The 19,712-nt window shown below is 34.6% G+C and overlaps 1 protein-coding gene across 2 annotated transcripts in view; it reads right to left on the bottom strand.

Annotated features, from left to right (window-relative positions):
• Window positions 1–19,712, bottom strand: part of LOC134472502 (cytochrome P450 3A14-like) — a 55,557-nt gene that overhangs the window by 33,569 nt on the left and 2,276 nt on the right. Inside the window, exons 2-7 of one of the 2 annotated variants that reach the window (XM_063234187.1) lie at window positions 19,583–19,676; window positions 11,912–11,964; window positions 10,717–10,816; window positions 8,546–8,659; window positions 8,203–8,291; window positions 6,819–6,967 (exon numbers count right to left, since the gene is read on the bottom strand). In XM_063234187.1, coding sequence (XP_063090257.1) covers window positions 6,819–6,967; window positions 8,203–8,291; window positions 8,546–8,659; window positions 10,717–10,816; window positions 11,912–11,964; window positions 19,583–19,676 — 599 coding nt within the window. The remainder of the gene's footprint in view (window positions 1–6,818; window positions 6,968–8,202; window positions 8,292–8,545; window positions 8,660–10,716; window positions 10,817–11,911; window positions 11,965–19,582; window positions 19,677–19,712) is intronic. The other variant, XM_063234189.1, reaches the window with a different exon arrangement.

Here is a 19,712-nt window from a genome sequence, read left to right as displayed (position 1 = left end):
TACTTGATAGATATATACAGAATGTTCCACAGAACAACATCAGAACACACATTCTTCTCAGCAGTACATGAATCATTCTCTAAAATAGACCATATATTAGCTCACAGAACATATTTAAACAAATGCAAAAGATTTGAAATCATTCCTTGCATGTTATTAGATCATAGCGCATTAAAATTAAAATTTAATGATAAAAGATACTGCAAAAATCCCACAAACACATGGAAACTGAATAACACACTCTTGAGTAATCAGCGGGTCACAGAGGAAATTAAAGAAGAAGTTAAACAATATCTACAAGAAAATGAAAAAACAGATACAACGTACCAGAATCTGTGGGATAAATGAAAGCCCTCCTCAGAGGAAAATTTATTGCAGTGAGTTCCCACATGAGGAAAACAGAATGAATACAAATAAGTAACCTGATGCTACACCTCAAACAGCTAGAAAAAGAAGAGCAAGTCAAGCCCAAAGCCAAAAGAAGAGAGAAAATTATAAAAATCAGAGCATAAATCAATGTAATTATGATTATACACCATGACCAAGGGGGATTCATCCCAGGCATGCAGGGATGGTTGAACATATGTAAATCAATAAATGTAATCCACCGTATCAATAAAGCCAAAAGTAAGAATCACATAATCATTTCTATAGATGCAGAAAATGCCTTTGATAAGGTCCAACATTCATTCATGATAAGAACTTTACAAAAATTGGAATAGACGATCTTTACCTCAATATAATAAAGGCCATCTACAAGAAACCAACAGCCAGTATCCTACTAATTGGCAAAAAATTGAAGGCCTTTACTTTAAAATCATGCACAAGACAATGATGTTCTTTATCACTACTTCTATTTAATATAGTACTGGAAGTACTAGCCAGAGCAATTAGACAAGAGAGCAAAATAAAAGGCTTAATTATAGGAAAAGAAAAATTTAAATTATCATTGTTTGCAGATGACATGATACTCTACATAGAAAACCCCTTAAACTCCATTGAAAGACTCTTAGATATAATGAATAAATTCAGTAATGTAGCTGGAGACAAAATCAATACTCAGAAATCAATAGCATTCCTATACACTAAAACAAAATCACAGAGAGAGAAATAAGAAAAGCCACACATCACACTAGCAAGCAAAAAATGAAATATTTAGGAATTACTCTTATGAGGGAAGTGAAAGACCTATACGGGAAAATTATAATACACTGAAAAAAGAAATTGAAGATGATCTCAGAAAATGGAAAGACATCCCTTGCTCATGGATAGGAAGAGCAAACATTGTAAAAATGGCCATTCTCCCAAAACTGTTATACAGATTTAATGCAATCCCAATAGAAATACCATCAACATACCTTATAGATCTAGAGAAATCACTCCTAAATTTCATCTGGAACCAGAAGAGACCTAGAATATCAAACGCAATTCTAAGCAGCAAAGGCAAGGCAGGAGGCATCACAATCCCTGACTTGAAGTTATACTACAAACAACAGTAGTAAAGTCAACATGGTACTGGAATCAAAACAGAGCTGAAGATCAATGGAATAGTTTAGATTCAACCACCCTATCTTTGATAAAGGAGCCAAGCAGGTTCACTGGACGAACGAAAGTCTCTTTAATAAATGGTATTGGAAAAACTAGCTCTTCATTTGCCAAAAACTAAAACTCGACCCAAGCCTATCACCATGTACTAAATTAAAATCTAAATGTATCATAGATCTGAATATTAAAACAGAAACACTAAATCTATTGGAAGACAAATTGGGTAGAAACCTTGAAGACATAGGGGGAGGTAGCGAATTCATGAACAGGACTCAAACCGCATGGGAAATACTTCCCAGAATGAATAACTGGGACCAGCTCTTATTAAAAAGTTTCTGCATGTCCAAAAAAATCACCAGCATAGTGCAAAGAAAACCCACAAACTGGGAAAAGATCTCAGTGAACTCCCCCTCAGACAAGGGACTTTTGTCTAAAACATATAAAGAATTAAAAAACTCAGACCCCCAAAATTCAAAGATCCAATCCAAAAATGGGCATCTGAGATGAATACACACTTCTCAGATCAAGAAATACAAATAGCAAATAAATTCCTGAAAAAATGTTCATCATCATTGGTCATTAGGGAAATGCAAATTAATATGCTGAGATTCCATCTCATTCCTAAAAGAATGGCCAGGATGAAGAAAACCAACAACAACAAATGCTGGAGAGGCTGTGGGAAAAAGGAAATCTCCTGCACTGTTGGTGGGAGAGTAGACTGGTCCAGCCTTTGTCGAGGTCAATCTGTTGATTTCTCAAAAACCTGGGATTGGAAGTCCCATTTGTTCCAGCTATTCCACTTCTAGACATATTCCCAGAAGTGAAAGCATCATATCACAGTGATATATGCACACCTATGATTATAAGAGCACAATTTGTAATCACCACATCTTGGAAACAACCCAAGTGTCCATCAACTGAGGAATGGATACAAAAGTTATGGTATTTCTATACAATGGAGTACTACTCAGCTATAAAGAAGGATCACATTGAGATATTTATCAATAAATGGGCGCAGCTTGAAACCATACTCATAAGTGAAATAAATCAAACTCACACGTGTGAATACTGAATAATTTCCCTAGTGTAGGAAATGATTCAAATATTTAAAAGTATGTGGTAATCATGATTCCCCATTATGTGGCCTTGAAGCCTTATCAAGTTTTCACTTATTAATTGGAATGGCTGTATTCTGGGCTGCTTGATATTATTGTCTGTGATGAAATGAACAGCTATTTTGAAGAAAACAAGACATCATAATAGCTAGTCCTGATTTAATACCATTTTGTTTTGAAGCCCCACCAAAGTATGGCTCTTTTGTCTCCATTGGTTTTATCATGTTGTATCTTGCAGGATTTTATTATACATGATAGTATAAACAAAAATTGTTATAGGCAAAGAGATAATATAGAAACCATTGTTCGTTTTCTGTTAACTGGTTCTAAATACCCTACAATGCTTTCTTCCACTTGAATGGTTTGACACTGTCTTGATATGTTTGATGCTATACTATACAAAGCTATATTCAAATATTTCAAGGAAAAATATACTATGGCAACTACTATTAAGTCGGGTTATTTGGTGGTGAAGCACTAGGTTGCTGAAACTGTCATGCTTTGACCTATATTGTTATGTTGTTATGTCCTCTTCTATCTCAATCTCTCTTATTCATTAAAAAACTATTTATTTATTTTATTACTTTTTTAATTAAGGGGAAAAATTAAAAAATAGCAGGATATATTATAGTAACTTTTTGATTTCCTATTAACTTGATCTGAAGTCCTGTAATTCTTCCACTATCTTGTTTTGACTGATTAGACTCTGTTCCATTCTGTATGATAGTATTAAGTTTGAGGGTATAGGCAACTACTTTGAAGGCAGTAAGGTTCACTATGATGCCCATTCTGGTTTGATTAGTATCCTCTTTTGAAGTCCTGTAATATTTACAATGTTTAGGTTTTATAGGTCTTGTTCTCTACTGTTTCGTTCAACTTTATAATACCTAATGAAATAGACAATTCTTAAGGAAGCAAGAGGCATTATGGTAACCATTGTTGATAACCTTGTACTCTGTTTTTACATCATGTGCTATGTCTATCTTTGGTTTTGACTGACGGTTTTGTTTTGTCATATTTGATTTTATTCTCTTCCAAAAAATAGTAGTAAGAACTATGGGAGTAATAAAACCCAAAATGTGTAAATTTTGTTGTAATAAAGAGAGGAAAAAAAGTGCTCTAAAGGATACGACTTCAAGTGTGATTAGGTGTGTTAAATAGAAGACCATATTAATGTTTTTGATTGGATCATTGAGCACAACTGTTTGCAGTCTCACTGTTTGAATGTCTACTTTTTATGCTTTGATCCTGTGACTTGAACAACTATCTCTAAGATGATAATATGTAATCTATTAACTCCTGATTTCTTACTGTTTTTTGTAGTTCTGTATTATTTGTACTCTTACACTGTTTTGTTTTGTTTTTTCTCTTTTTCTTTTTAAATAAAAAAGAAAATTTAACTCAAGCAGAAAAAAGGAAAAATGAGGGAAGAGTAAAGAAGTAAGATTAATTTGTGTATATACAGTTAAGATTACTAAGATGAATGTTCTACTAATTCTATTAGTTCTTGAAACAAAAAGGTTAACATCCGTAGGATTTGATCAATTTTGCATGACTATATCTGGTAATTTGAGTAAGGTTTTTGAAGATAAATATGCAAAACAACAAAATATGTTTTGTTCCTACTACCTTGTTTTGAAAGCCTACACTGTTAATGTTTTGGGCTCTTAGTTACAGTTATTTATTTGTTGTTTTGTTTTTCTATCTAATACAGAAAAGATAGGTGTACATGCATAGGCTGATATATGCCTTGAACTTCACCTAAAGGGTTTACAAGAATTGATTTTATTATGTGTGATTATATGAACAACTACACTGAAGAAAATGAGACCCTATGGTAGCCACTGATGATTTCCTATCATTTTGATTCAAAGTTCAGTAATACTTTTACTCTTGGTTTTGATTTATTTTAGTCTGTTTTGAATTATTTGATTTCAATACGTATGAAGATATGGGCAATTATTTTGAAGAAAACAAGAGACATTATGGTAGCCTTTAGTGATTTCCTAGTTTCTGGTCTTGGAAGCACTTAAGGCTCTCATTCTTGTCTTTTGACTGCTTTTATATTATTTTGATTTGTACTAACTTATTTTGTGTGAAGGTATGGACAACTATTTTGAAGAAAACAACAGACATTATGGTAGCCATTGTTGATTTCCTGCTGTCTTTTTCTCAAATCCCGTGTTATTTGCATTGTTTTACTCAGCTCTCCTCTGCTTTGTTCAGTTTTATTTTGTTTTGCTCTGTATTGTTTTATACTCTTTAAAATAAAATTTTTTTAAAGGTTTGTTCCTTGAAAGAATGAACAAAATATGGGGCTGGAGGTTTAGCTCAGCGGCATAAGCGCCTGCCTTGGAAGTAGGCAGTCGTGAGTTCGATCCCCGGTATCGATAAAAAGGAAAAAGACAAAAAAAAATGAACAAAATAAACAAACCATTAATAAATCTAACATAAAACAAGGGAGAAAAACTCAAATCAATGGAATTAGAAATGAAAAAAGTGAAATGAAAATGGACACCGATGAAATATAAAAGGTTATTAACAAGTATGTTGCAAACCTACAACAATAAATTGGAAATTTCATGAAAGAATGGATGGATTCCTAGATTAATGTAAATTAAAACACTGATCCAAGAATATACAAATTTACTGAATAATCCAGTAAAACTCATTGAATTAGAATGAGTAATACAAAGCCTACTAACAAACAAAGAAAGATTAAGTCTGGATACGTTCACTGCTGAATTGTACAAAAACTTTTGAGAAGTTCTAACACCAATACTTCTCATGGTTTTAAAAGAAATTTATGGGTAAATTTGTGGGATTGTCCCAATAAGCATTTCTGGGGTCTGTAATTATTCTAATTCCAAAGGCACACAAGGATCTATATAAGAAAGAGACCCCTAGACCAATCTTTTTAATGAATATGAATGCAAATGTTCCCAACAAGATACTAGCAAACAGAATGCAAAATATCATTAAAAGTCAGAAACAAGACAAGGATGTCTCCTGTCACAGCTCTTGCTAAATATCTCACTCAAAAGTTAGGAAGAGCAGTCAGGCAAGTAAAAGAAAAAAGGGTGTGTATAGTATAGGAACAAATCAAATTTTCATTATTTGTAGCTGACATGATCCTATATATAGAAGACCTAAAGATCTACCAAAAGACTCTTAGAATTAATACACAAACCTAGTAACAGCAGGATACAAAATGAACACACACAAAATCAATAGCAATATTAAGAAACCACTGAGAAAGATATTAGGGAAAAAAGCCATTCACAATAGCATCCAGAAAAATTAAATACACAGGGAGTACCTAACTAAGAAAATGACAGAGCTCTACAACAAAAAGTATAATACTCTGAAAATGGAAATCAGAAAGTGCAAGAGGACATCAGAAAGTGGAAAAATTTATTGTTAAAAGTATATCAATAATCATCATACTAATAAAAAATCATTTTATGGTAATATGAAAAAAGACATTATGCACATGCATCAGTCCCCCAAAAGAAAACTAAATATTATGTGTCATGAAAATTTACTAATACAGGGGGCTGGGGATTTAGCTCAGTGCCATAAGTGCCTGCCTAGCAAGCGCAAGGTCACAAGTTGGATTCCCAGTACCCACCCCCTCAATAAAAAAGAAAAAAAAAGAAAAAAAAGAAAATGCACTAATACAAGAAGAAATTTACAGATGGAAGAAAAATATAGCAAGTAATATATCTGATAACAAAATATGACCAGAATATATAGTGAACACTTGAAATTCAATGCTTAAAGCACAAAAATTCACTTAGCAAAGAATTTGGCAGACATTTATCCAAAGAAAATGCAATCACTCATCGTCAACATCTGGGAAATACAAATCAAAACCTCAGTGGTATGTCACTTCACACACACTACCATGATTGCAATCAATTCATGGGCAGCCCAAGTGTTAAATGTGAACTTATACATTCCTGGTTGAAAAAAAGTGCTGTAGAAAATGTTTTCTCTGTTGCTTAACAGATGGAACTATCTGATACTTCAGCAATGCTAATCCTGACATATACACCGAAACATTAAATCCAGGTGTTACTTACATGCCATGTATCTTATGCCTAAATAAATACAATCCTTTCAAAAGAAGAAAGAAGGAATAAACAATTTACTTACACCCTGAAAAAATCAAGGGATTGAAATTATCAAAATTTAAGAACTTCTTGGTTTTTTTCACAAAGGGATCTTGTGGGTTGTTGAGGGAATCTACATTTACTCCAAATGATGTGCCAATAATGACATCCATGCTGTAGGCCCCAAAGATGCTGAGGAGATAAAAACATAAAAAATCAATATCTGTACGAGTTTGTTCTCCTTCTCCCTCATGAGATGAAGTATGTGGGAATAAAACCATACCTGGCAAGAAAATTAGAGAGCTACATATTACCAGAATTATCTGCAGAATCATATGATTATTCTCTGCAACACCCACACTCATTCACAGGAACTTATCAAGTGTCTTTGTGCTGAGGTATTCAGAGCACTAAGGTGAGTTAGACCCACATCTACATGCAAGGAAGTCATAGGATATAGGAACCAACAATCAGAAAAATATCAGCAATGTGTATGGAATGTGAAGAATAGATGTGTGAGCACCATGTTTCAGCAGGATATGGGGAAAATAGCAACTCTTCCAAAGGGAGTAAAAAAAGACTGATGGATCTCTTAGACACACAATATGTGCCATGAGTGAATTCCTCTTCAGCATATCACTCAACAGCTGCACCATGTTCTGAGATTGCAGGAGTGCCATTCCTCCTCCAAACCTCTTGTTAAGTTCCTCACACTCTTGCCCTTTTGCAACACCAGGGACATGAAGCTTTGCAAAGGGAAGAATTGTTCTGGTAAATATATGAAACCCAACAGCTTTCATTTAAAAAATAATAAATCAGTCCAATACTGATTTGGGAGAAACCAATAGTTAAGTGATGCCAATAGTTAAGATTGTCAGAACAGTTGCAGCTTGCACCTGCTGTTCTCTCATAAGGCAAAAAGTCCCCACGATAAATTCTATGCTTGCGTACTCATAGTGTTTCCAGAGCATTTGCTCTTAAACAACTGGAGGAAGAAGTATTGGCAAAGGATAATATTCAATGTTTTTGCAAGTATCTTTAGAAAAATCATGAAGACGTTTAATTTGGTCCAGACTTTCCTTCCACAACTGCTACTTGTCTCTCTATACCAAGTACTTTCCTCACTTACTTTTCTCACCCTTTACACTCATATCTTTGTTGGGATTACATTTCTTTTTCCAAAAATGTGTATTTTGCTGTCTAGAATACATAAGGTGACAAAAAACCCTAGCTCAGATAAACATTGCTCCTTTACACAGTGAAGCTAAAACTTCCTCTTCTAGGCACCTTGACTTCCACTGAAAGTTGCTCATTATTGGAAGGCCCATTAGACTCCTACCATCACACGTATTTGTTTGGTCCCAGTGTAACTAGCAGTGAGGATATCAGTTACCAGTGAGTCAGTTGGAGGGTCCCATACAACTTACTCTTTGATAGGTACTGGCACATCTTTCTCTGCTGCTCGAGTCAGGTTTTTCAACAACATATCTCCATAGTGTTCAATAATAGGGAACATCTAAGCAAAAGAAACATCATCTGCAGCTGAATGCACACACCGAAATCCCCATAATATAAAACATTTCCAATGATGAAGCCATACATAGGATTTTATAAGAAACTGTGTAATTTCTGCAAGATCTTCAAAGGGAAAAAAGCCATTTTTAGTACTCATCTGCAGAGGGATACCCCATGAAAAGAGACTAGGATCTTTATACTTTTCCGTAGATTCATTCTTTAAATTTTCAATTAAAAATCCTCATGTATGCTTACTTCCTTCAGTTTTCCACTGGTGAAAGTGGGAGACAGCAATGTTCGTATTCTCTTCCACTGCTCATCCTGAGATAAGAGGACTGATTTTTTCATCAGGACTGCTGGACGAATTTCCTAGGGTCCAAAATAAAAGATATTTCTTTGTAAAGAAGTATAGAAAATTTTCACATTTGTAGACAATTTATTGGGCATTAATCACCTGTTTAATAAATATTTAGTAATTGTCTCCCAAGTGGCAGGCTCCATGCTAGATTCTCAATAAATATTTACTATATACACCTAGGCTCTCTGAGTGTGTTGGGGACACTCAGTCATCTGGTATTGGTTCAACTTTTATATAATTATGCAAAATTATAAGTATACAAACTCATATTTTTACAATAAATTTCCTGGAGAATACACAGCAACAGGTCCCCTTATATCCTTCAAGACCTTCCATTTTTAGAGTAGACTGATGACAGCAGGTGACCTGGGCAAAATTTATGATGGCTCAAACCAGCCCTAAATTTACATCTGTCTACAACATCAGCAGGATAGAAAATGGGAGTGAATTCTCATTTTTAAATTATAGCTCATACATAAAGAATTAGGAATTTTTTGACAACCCAAACAAATAGTGCAGTTAATGGACATTTTGGCCCTTAATGCTTATGCAAAGACCGAAAGAAAAATACTTGTATAGTATTTCCCTGTTTACAACTTTTTGCCATCATCCATAACCATGCTTTATCTCCAAGGAACTTTCTCAACATTCATTTATGATAAAACCTCAAAAAATTAGGAAGAAGGAGACCTCCCACTTGGTAAAACAATTAAATGAAATTAAAAATGAAATATCAGTGTCACACTTAACAGAGAAGGATGAATGTTTCCCCCAATATAATGAACAATTAAACAATTACCATTCTCTTTATTGTATTTCAGAGTCATTCTAGAAGTCCTAACCATTGCAATAAAACAATAAAAATAAATACAAACAACAAAGATTAGAAATATGAAAATATACATGGCTCTATTTTCACATAATACCATGATCAGTAGAGAAGGTTTCAAACATGTACCAAAGGTCTTGCAAGGCAAGTTAGCAATATTGCAGGGTAATAGATTACTATAAAATCCCACCACTTTTGCATGTAACAAAAACATGTAAAAACCATTGAAAATGCAATACATTTTAAAATGCTAAAAGGAAAACAAAATATTTGGAAATTATTCTAAAACTTGTATAAAATTTATTTATATGCTGAAAATTACAATATGCTAATGAGAAGAATAAAAGAGCTTGGAAGGCATACTGTGTTTATGAACTGGGAGCTTCAATATCATGAAGAGAGGAGGTTAACACAGTTGGCACTCAAATCTATCTATTAACTTAATTCTATTTTTATCAAAATCTCACCAATAATTTTGTATGCTTTGATATTTAAAAAATAATAAATCAGTCCAATAATTTTGTATGCTTTGATATTTAAAAAATAATAAATCAGGTACTCAAACTATAGAGGGACTGATTTTTGATACTAGTGCAAGAGGAATCCAATGGAGGGAAGAGTGCCTAAAGATATATGACTTATACCAAAAAAGTCCCATATCACTACTGTTCAAATAAATGTCAGTCTTAACACCAAAACACAATGCATAAAAATAAAAACAAAGAAATTTGGCCACCTAAAAATTAAAGTTCCTTTCTTTGTTCACTGCCGTGTTAACTTGAAAGACAAGTTAATCTTGTGTGTATAAAAGGCTAGCAGGAAGAACCTTATGGTGAAGGAACAAGGCTGTCATTTACATGTGCTCCTGGTTACATAAATATGCACTGTGATGAATTTGCATGGAGATACACATGGTGATAGACTTACTCTTTCTCTTTCGCATTCTATTTCTCTCTCTGTCTCACACACACACACATATACATAAGGTGATGTCATGATTAAGCTGAGGAAATGTTAATACATTCTATGGGTTTCATCTGTGTCAATCTCCTCTAACCATATTGAGAAAGGAAAATGTTACAATTATGTGCAAGATCCTATTGGGAGAAAATCCAGCATAAAATGTCGACTGAAACTTCCTGTTCATTATTTTCAAGACTTATTATGAATATATGATTATTTCAGATTCAAAGTTTAATAAATAAGACAGGTTTACATTTTCATAATGCAAATGCCTACCCGGCGGTTTGTAAAGGTAGAATAGCATTCTTTGACAAGCACTGTCTTGATTATGTCTGGATCCATGATCAATAAAACCGGTTGTCTACCTTCAAATAACCTGCATTAAGAAAACAGAGCTGATTCAACCCAACCTGCCAGATTGTACAACTGGCCCTCTACCCAGGAATCTCCAGATTTTGATCCTTTGACACTGTACAAGGGACATGCCTGATTAACCATACATACCAGCGATAACCCCAGGTTTACATTAGAATTTCTGAACACAGAGGTCACTGAACTCTTCACAGAATGAAGGGTAAGGAGCTTCAATAAGAAACAGACATTAAATACAAAATAACTCTGAAAAAGTTCATAATTTAAATAACCTTGGAATTACTGTTAAGTCCCATTGGAGTTATTGCCAATATGAAGTTTTTGATATTTTAAATATTTCAGTGTAAAGGTTCTGAGTGTAATTCAATGATTACATAGTATTTGCAAGGTTCATATTACAATCTCCAACTTTGAGAAAATAAAAATTAAATTTAAAATAAATTATCTTAATATCAGAAGCATTATCATGTAGGTACAAAATTAAAAACAAACTATCAAGTGATCATAAGTACTAAATGTTGCATGGGGCAGTGGAGGTTGTATTGGTGGATATTTAAGTTTGTGTTTGCTTGCTATTTGTGTCACAAAGTTATTATGGGCTGTGTGAAATCAGTAGAAACCTGTGACTAGTCCTGAGGATTTTGAGAACTAGTAAGAAGAGGTAAAAAGATGTAAAACTTTCTTCTACATGCATAGAGCAAAGTATGTGATTACATGCTTTCCATAACTCTCTAGACCTCCAGTGTCTCTGAAAGGGAAGAGTGGTGGCACATGGCTCAGGCCTACCTGCAAAACCATGATGGAAGCAAGTGAGGGAATGCAATGATTCAACCATATGCTATATTTCTACTTCACCAGCAGAAGAATGAGGTAGAGACTAAAATTCCTGTACAGTCACCTAGGAGACTGTAGTTCTGACAGAGTTCTCAATCTAATTATATTGTAGACCTTAACATTTGCTTGGCTTTGGGATCCTTGGCAGCATAAGCTTCGAAATGCCTCAGAATACACAGCTGCATTCCCAGAGCTTGTGGCTGACATTGTTCTCATATCAGTAGTATCACAAGTTTACCCATTGCAGTTTTTCTTGTATACTCACCCCCAAATACTTCCATACTTTTTATAGCACTCTACATCAATCTTCCATGAACCCTGGGATGAAAAAAAAACTTTGAACTGATTGATATTCAGAATAACCTGGCTACATGTCTAATTCTGGAATGAATGCATGGAAACCAACTAATTCAGACTATCCATCACTGGCAGGTAGAGGAAAGGCATATTAAGAGGCCCCTGAAAGGAAAGGAGAAAAATGCAAGGAGATATTCCAAATGCAGAATTTAGAGTCACTATTGACTTTTCTCAGGTATAGTACATTTCAAAGGAGTTATTGTTTATGAAAGTTAAGCAGTTCTCTGAATTTTTACTTATGCATGTAATATCTCTAAAATTCTTGAGCTTTCAGATTTGGTGGTGCATGTCTGTAATTCCAGTAGTAAGGAGGCTGAGGTAAGAGAACTGCTGTGAGTGTGAGGTTAGCCTGAATTGTACAGTGAGACCCTGTCTCAAAAATCTCAAATTATTTTGAATCACTAATTGGTACATTACACACTGTTATCTTAGAAATGGTTGTTCAACTTACAAAATCAAAGCATAAAACATGGATAGACACTCAAACATTGACAGTGCAAACCATAGAGACCTCTCCTTCTCTTTCATATTTACAATATCTATTATACATTTTGGGTCTTATTACTTTTTCAGTTTTTACTGTTGTTTACACTAGTGAGACATTTTGAGATTTACTAATGTGAATCTTGTTTATTTCACTTGTGAGGATAGTTTCCACCTGCCTGCATTTTTCTATAAAGGCTTCAATATGCTTTTTAATAGCTGAGTAATATTTCATTATACACATGCAAAAGTCCTCAATAAAATACGAGGCAAATGGAATGCAAGAAATCATCAACAAGATTATACACCATGAACAGGTGAGATTAATCCTAGAAATGCAAGAATGATTCAACATATACAAATCAATAAATGTAATACATCATGTCAACAGAGCCAATGAGAAAAACCCTAAGATCATCTCAGTAGATGCAGAAACAGTTTTTGATTAAGTCCAACACCCATGCATGATAAAAACCATACATAAAATCAGACTACATGATCTTTACCTCAATCTGACAAATGCCATCTCTGAACCAACATTATACCAAATTTACTAAAATAGAAAGCTTTTGATCTAAAATCAGGAACAAGATAAGGATGGTCACTATCAACACTTTGGTTCAATACAGTTATGAAAACACTGGCCAAAGCAATTAGATGTTAGAGATATAAAAGAATAGGAAAGGAAGAAGTTAAATTATTATTATTTACAGATAATGTGATATTCTACATAAAGACTCCCAAAACCATCTCTAAACATTGTTAGGTTTAATAATCAAATTCAGCAGGGTAGCTGTATACAAAGTTAGCACTCGAAAATCAGTAGCATTCCCATACATATATAACAAACTCACCAGGCAGAAATTATGGCAATAATACCTTTAACAATAGCATCAAAAGAAAAAAATGTCAAGGATTTGTTTGAATAAAGGAAGTAAAAGATCTAATATACTGAAAATTACAGTACTCTGAAAAAAGAGATCAGAAAAGATCTCAGAAAATGGAAAGCTATCCCTTGCTTTTAGATAGGAAGAACCAACATAATGAAACTGATCATACTCCCAAAAATGTTATACAGATTTAATGTAATTCTGATCAAAATACCATGAATACACCTCACAGATCTAGAGAAAACATTCCTAAAATTCATGTGGAAACAGAAGAGAACAAAAAAGCAAATGCATTTCTGGGCAACAAAGCCAAGGCTGGAGGCATTATAACCTCTGACTTGACATTATACTAAAAAGCTACTGTGATGAGATAAGCATGGTAATGGTAAAAACAAAACAACACAACAGAACTTAGAAACAGTGGAAGAGACTGGAGGATGCAGACACAACTATACACACATGCAGCCACCTTGTCTTTGACAAAAGTACCAAACATAGTCACTGGAAGAAAGCCTCTTCAATACATGGTGCTTGGAAAAACTGGCTTTCTACATGTCAAAGACTAAAACTAGACACATGACTATCACCTTGCACTAAACTAAAGTCAAAATGGATTAGGATTCAAATATTAAACCAGAAACATTTTAAACTGCTGGAAAACAAAGTAGATAGAAATCCTGATGACATAGATGTAGGCAGAGGGTTCATGAACAAAACATAAAATATATGGAAAGTCATTCAAAGAATTTATGGCTAGGATATCATCTTATTAAACAATTTTTGCATTTCCAAAAAATTACTAACAGAGTGAAAAGAAAATCCAGAAAATGGGAAAAATTTTTTATCTAAAAAATGTAAAACAAAACAAAAGGGTAGAAATGAAATAGAATTTCAAAAAATAACATTAAGAAATCATCTCTAGTTGATATACCACATATTGTTATCTTAGAAGTAGTTGTTTAAGTTACAAAATGAAAGCATAAATAATGAACAATGAAAACAATGATAGCACAAACTATTCTGTTTGATGAACTACCAAAAACTTAGTAATATGGTTCTCTATCTTTCACACTTAGACATACATACTGTTATATATATATATATATCTACAAATAGTCCTTTCCTTTTTAGCACTTTTTCCCCCATACATTATTATAATATCTATTATATATTTTTGATCTTATTAGTCTTTCAGTTTATTATAATTATTACTATTATTAATTTTTACACTAGAAAGACAATACAAGATTTACAAATATGAGTATAACTTATTTCACTTATGAGGATAGTCTCTTTTTTATTTAAGGAGAAAAAGGAAAAACATCAGAAAAAGGGTACAAGTTATACAGAATTTCAGAAAAAAATAAACAGTAGGAAATCACTAGTTAATGGATTACATATTGTCATCTTAGAAATATTTGTTCAAGTTACAAAATTAAAGCATATAAAGTGGACATTCAAACAGTGAGACTGCAAAGAGTTCTGTTCAATGATCCAACAAAACTCAGTGATATTGTCTATCTTATACACTTAAAATTACATGCAGTTATACCACTTAGAGCACTTTTCCTCTCTTTTGTCCAATCACTATTACACATTTTGGGTTTTATTGCTCCCACAGTTCTTATTACTTTTTTTGGAAGAGAGTAAAACCAAATGTGACTTAACAGAACAGAATTGGTTAAATCAGAAGGGTGAACATAATAGATAATGTAAAAACATAATACAAGGTGATGAACAATGGTTACCATAATGCCTCCCGCTATCTCAAATAGAATTGCCTATATCATCAGTTATAATAAAATTGAACAAAACAGTAAAGAACGAAACCAACAAAACCAAAACATTGGAAACATTACAGGTCTTCAAAAGTAGATAATAGTCAACCAGTATGGGCGTCATAATGAATCCCACTATCTTCACAGTTGTTGCCTAAACTTTTAAACCTGGTACTATCAAGCAAAGCAGAATAGAGGAACATCAGTAAAAACAAGATGGCGAGAGCAATACAGGGCTTCAAATCAAGTTAATAGAAAATCAAAGTGGGTTACTATAACATATCCTGCTATTTCTTATTTATTTTTCCCTTAATTAAAAGGATAAAAATAAAAAAGGATATAATAAAATGGAAATTGAGATAAAAGAGGGCATAACAACTAAACAGTGCAGATCAAAACATAACCATTTAAGCAAATTAGTGTTTCACCACAAGATAATCCCGACATAAAAGTAGTTACCATATTGTCTCTTTCCTTGAAATCTTTGAGTATAACTTCATATACTCTAGCATCAAATATATCAAAACAATGCGAAACCATTCGAGAGAATGACAGTATTACAGGGTATTTAGAATCAACTAACAGATAATGAACTATGGTTTCTGTATAATCTCCTTGTCTATAAAAGTTTTTGTTTATACTATCACATATAATAAAATCCAATAAGATACACATGTTAAGACCTATGGAGACAGAAGAACAAAAGCTTGATAGAACTTCAAAATAAGATGATACCAAATCAGCACTGCCTATTATGACATCATTTTCTCCAAGACAGCTGTTCCTATCATCTAATCTTCTCTGCCTCATTTCTCTTGAGCTCTGTTTCTGTCATTAGTTGTCAGTTTGTCTTCTTCATTTTGTTTTCTGCTCCATTCATTGTGGCCTCTTAGCCACATTTCTGGATTCTTCATATTTTTCTTTTTTAGAATATCCTGCAGTATTCTCTGTAGAGTTGAATTGGTGGCTGCATATTCCCCTAGTTCTTCTTTTTCCTGAAAGTACCTTGTTTTTCCATCAATTTCCAGGGATAGTTGTGCAGGATATCTCAATCTTGGCTGGAGGTTATTATATTTCAAAGCTTGAATTATTTTCCCCCACAATCTTTGTTATTTGATGGTTTGTGCCAAGAAGTCTGCTGTAATTCTGATGGATGTTCCCTTGTAAGTGTTCTGTTTCTTATCTCTGACGGCTTCTAATATTTTTTTCTTATATTGGATTTTTGGTATTTTAATTATTATATCTCTGGGTATAGCTCTGTTTGGGTTGTAGCTGGCTGGTGTCCTGTATGCTTCATACATCTGAGTATTTTTACCCTTTGCTAAATTAGGAAAATTCTCCTGGATTATTTCTGCGAGTAGCTTTTGTAGTTCATTTGTTTGTGTCCCTACCTCTTCTTTTATGTTCTTAAGTTAGAGATCTTCTTATCATCTTCTAGTCTTTGTATTGTTGCTGTTTGTTTCTTTGTTATTTTAAGAAGTTTTTCATTTTATGCTCCCACATTACAAATCTGTCCTCCAGTTCAGATAATCTATCCTTAGTTTCTTTCAAGCTGTTATGCCAGTTTTCGATAGAGCTTTTAGTTTCCTGGTAATCTCTTTGAACCTGCTTCATGTATTCTATGTTTTCTCTATTTTCTCCATCAAACAATTCTCCCCTCTTTTTCTGTTCTTCCATTTCACCATCTGCTTTTTCTTGGGTGGTGCTTAGCAGTTCTCTAACTATTTTGTTTATGTCTTGCTTCAGGTCATTAATAACTTCATTCCTGAACTCGTCTATGAGGCACTGGAGATAGCCTTTTATGTTTATTGGTGGCGTGTCTGCTATTGCCTGTTTCTCAGGATGGGGGCTGAGGAGCCTTTCTTGTTGCTCCCTCTTCCCATATTCTTATTCTCTATCCTCTCCCATGTTCCTTATATATGCAAGCATATATAAGAGGCCCAGCTTCCTTCCCTGTTGGCCACAGTCTGACTGAATTGCACCAGCTAAGTGTTCCCGCCCACTGCAACGCACCAGGGAGTTACTGACCAGGCAGCCTATTCGAGGCCCCCCCCTCCAGGTAAACCTACCTAAGGTTTCACCACTAGGGTGCACCTCCAGGCACGGAGACCTGTGTTGTGCTAGCCTACTGGGTCTCAGCCAGCAGCATCATGTAGGGTAGGCACTGCTCACCAATCCTGCTTGAGAGGGGGATATGTAACTGAAGTCACTACAGCGCCCTATTCCGGCAAGTCTTCCTGGTCCCAGAATGTCCTCTGTTGGAGCCTCCTAGACTGTGGAAGAGTCCCAGTTTCCCTCGCTCACTGAAGGTCGATGTATGGCTCCCCACCCATTCCACTCTCAACTCCGTTCACCGATTCCTGTTCTCAGAGCTTTCACTTCTTTCTCCCTGCCGAGCTGATTCAGATGCAGCTGTGGCGGCAGGAAACCCAAATCATGGCTTCCAATGGTGGGGGCTCCAGCTTCCATGCTCAGGCTTTATCTGTTCCTGTTATAGCAGCAGGATTGCATTCCCAGTTGGTATCTCTCAGCCCAGTTTGTTCTTGGGTCAGCAGGGTATATCTCCTCTTGGTTAGGATTCCTCACTCCACACCATTCCTGGATTCTAAGCTGGGTCTTGCAGAGAGCCTGCATAGCTGCTGCTATCTGTCTGCCATGTTCCAGGGAGCCTATGAGGATAGTCTTAATTTGCCTCCATTTACCTATAAAAGTCTCGAGATCATCTTTTTAATAGCTGAGTCATATTCCATTGCAAAAAAACCCACATCTTTTTCATCCAGTCTCTGATTAATGGACATTCTGGTTGTTTCAACATTTGCTGCTGCAAACATGAGTGCACATGTATCACTGTGATGTAATATTCAGATTTTCTGGGAAAACACTCAGGAGGTGAATAACTGGATTGAATGGAACTGCCAATCCTAGTTTGTTAAGAAATCTCCATACTGATTTTGACAATGGTAGTACCAGGCTACACTCCCACCAACAGTGGAGAAGTGTTCCTTTTTCCTCATAGTTTCATCAACATTTGCCATCAGTTAATTTCTTGATGGCAATCATTCTTTCCAGAGTGAGATGCTATCTTAGAGTTGTTTTAATTTGTACTTCTCAAATGACCAGTGATGGTGAGCATTTCTTCACATACTTATTTGCCATTTGTATATCTCCATCTGAGAAATGTGTGTTCATCTCCAATGCCCATGTTTGGAGAGGATCTTTGAATTTGGGAGTACTGCTGTTTTTCAGTTCTTTATATGTTCGGCAGATAAGCCCTTTGTCTGAGTGATTGTTGGCTAAAATTCTTTCCTATTCTGTGAGTTTTGTTTTCACATTGTTTGTGGTTTTTCAAGCGAAAAAAACTTTTTAGTAATATGAGGTCCAAGGTGTTTATTCCTTGTATTTTTCTCATGTGATTTTTATTTTGTTCATGATGTCTCTGTCTACTGCTATGTCTGCAAAATTTCTATCTACCTTGTCCTCCAGTAGATTTAGTGTTTCTAAACGATCTCAAATATTAAAAATATAATTATTGAGCTCTTCATCATCCTCTCCATGGGCACAGTGAATGAGTTTTCCTTAGATGTGCAGTCTTTTCACTCTTTATTTACTATTTTTATAGGTCTCATCTCCTTTCTCTAGAATATTGGTGGAATTAGGAAGCACTGAATTGATCTCATTTATTCTAGCCATTTTTATGTTCCTTAAGCATGTTATCAGTTGAGAAAATGAGTCAGTGCTTCAGCTCAACATAGGATGATGGGGCAAATGCCACATCTACTTATAGACATAGCAAATTAAATACTAGTTCTCAGTTTGCACTTCTGTGCTGTAAAATCCAATATTTCTTCTGGTAAGGCACCCATGTGAATTTAAATTATTCAGTAAAAAGAAAAGGAAATGCTACTCATGAACTCTGGTGTGAGCAGGAAAATTTGAATATGTGATGTATACGTACATGATCTACTACAAGGTACCCTTTGTGAGCAGTTCTCTAATGCTCATGTTACAACAGATATTTCAAAAAATATGTATCAGGCAAAGATAAAAGTACCCCTTCAATGCTCACATCATCTGAATTCTATGTCCTGACCATCCATTGTTGATCTGCCAGAGATTTTTGTTGTTATTGAGGCAAACCCCAGACTCCACAGTGTTGAATACAGACTCAGGGAAAACTTAGCTCTACTTGCAGCATTATCCATAGAGTTTCTGGAAGTCAGAAACTTCAGAATTTTCTTTGAAAGACCAATTTTTTTTGTCTTTTTCATTTTTATTGGCACTGGGGATTGAACTCACGACTGCCTACTTGCAAGGCAGGTGCTTATGCCACTGAGCTAAATCCCCAGCCCCTAAAAGACCAATTTTATAAATAGAACTAGGCCACTGTTGTCAGTCAGAAGAAAACAAAAATCCACAAATGCAACTCACCTGGGCATAGGACAATACATTCCCTAAAAAAGGCAGAGGTTTTGGACCAGGAATTCCCAGCTTCTTAAAATGTCCATATGTGTAGGTCCCATATCTAAAAAAATTAAATAGAAATCCAGGTCAACATGTT

Source organism: Cavia porcellus, unplaced genomic scaffold (assembly GCF_034190915.1).
Source record: "Cavia porcellus strain 051 isolate PalLab524CR breed Dunkin Hartley unplaced genomic scaffold, mCavPor4.1 scaffold_23, whole genome shotgun sequence".
Lineage (NCBI taxonomy): Eukaryota > Metazoa > Chordata > Mammalia > Rodentia > Caviidae > Cavia > Cavia porcellus.
This window is presented reverse-complemented; position numbering and strand designations above follow the sequence as displayed.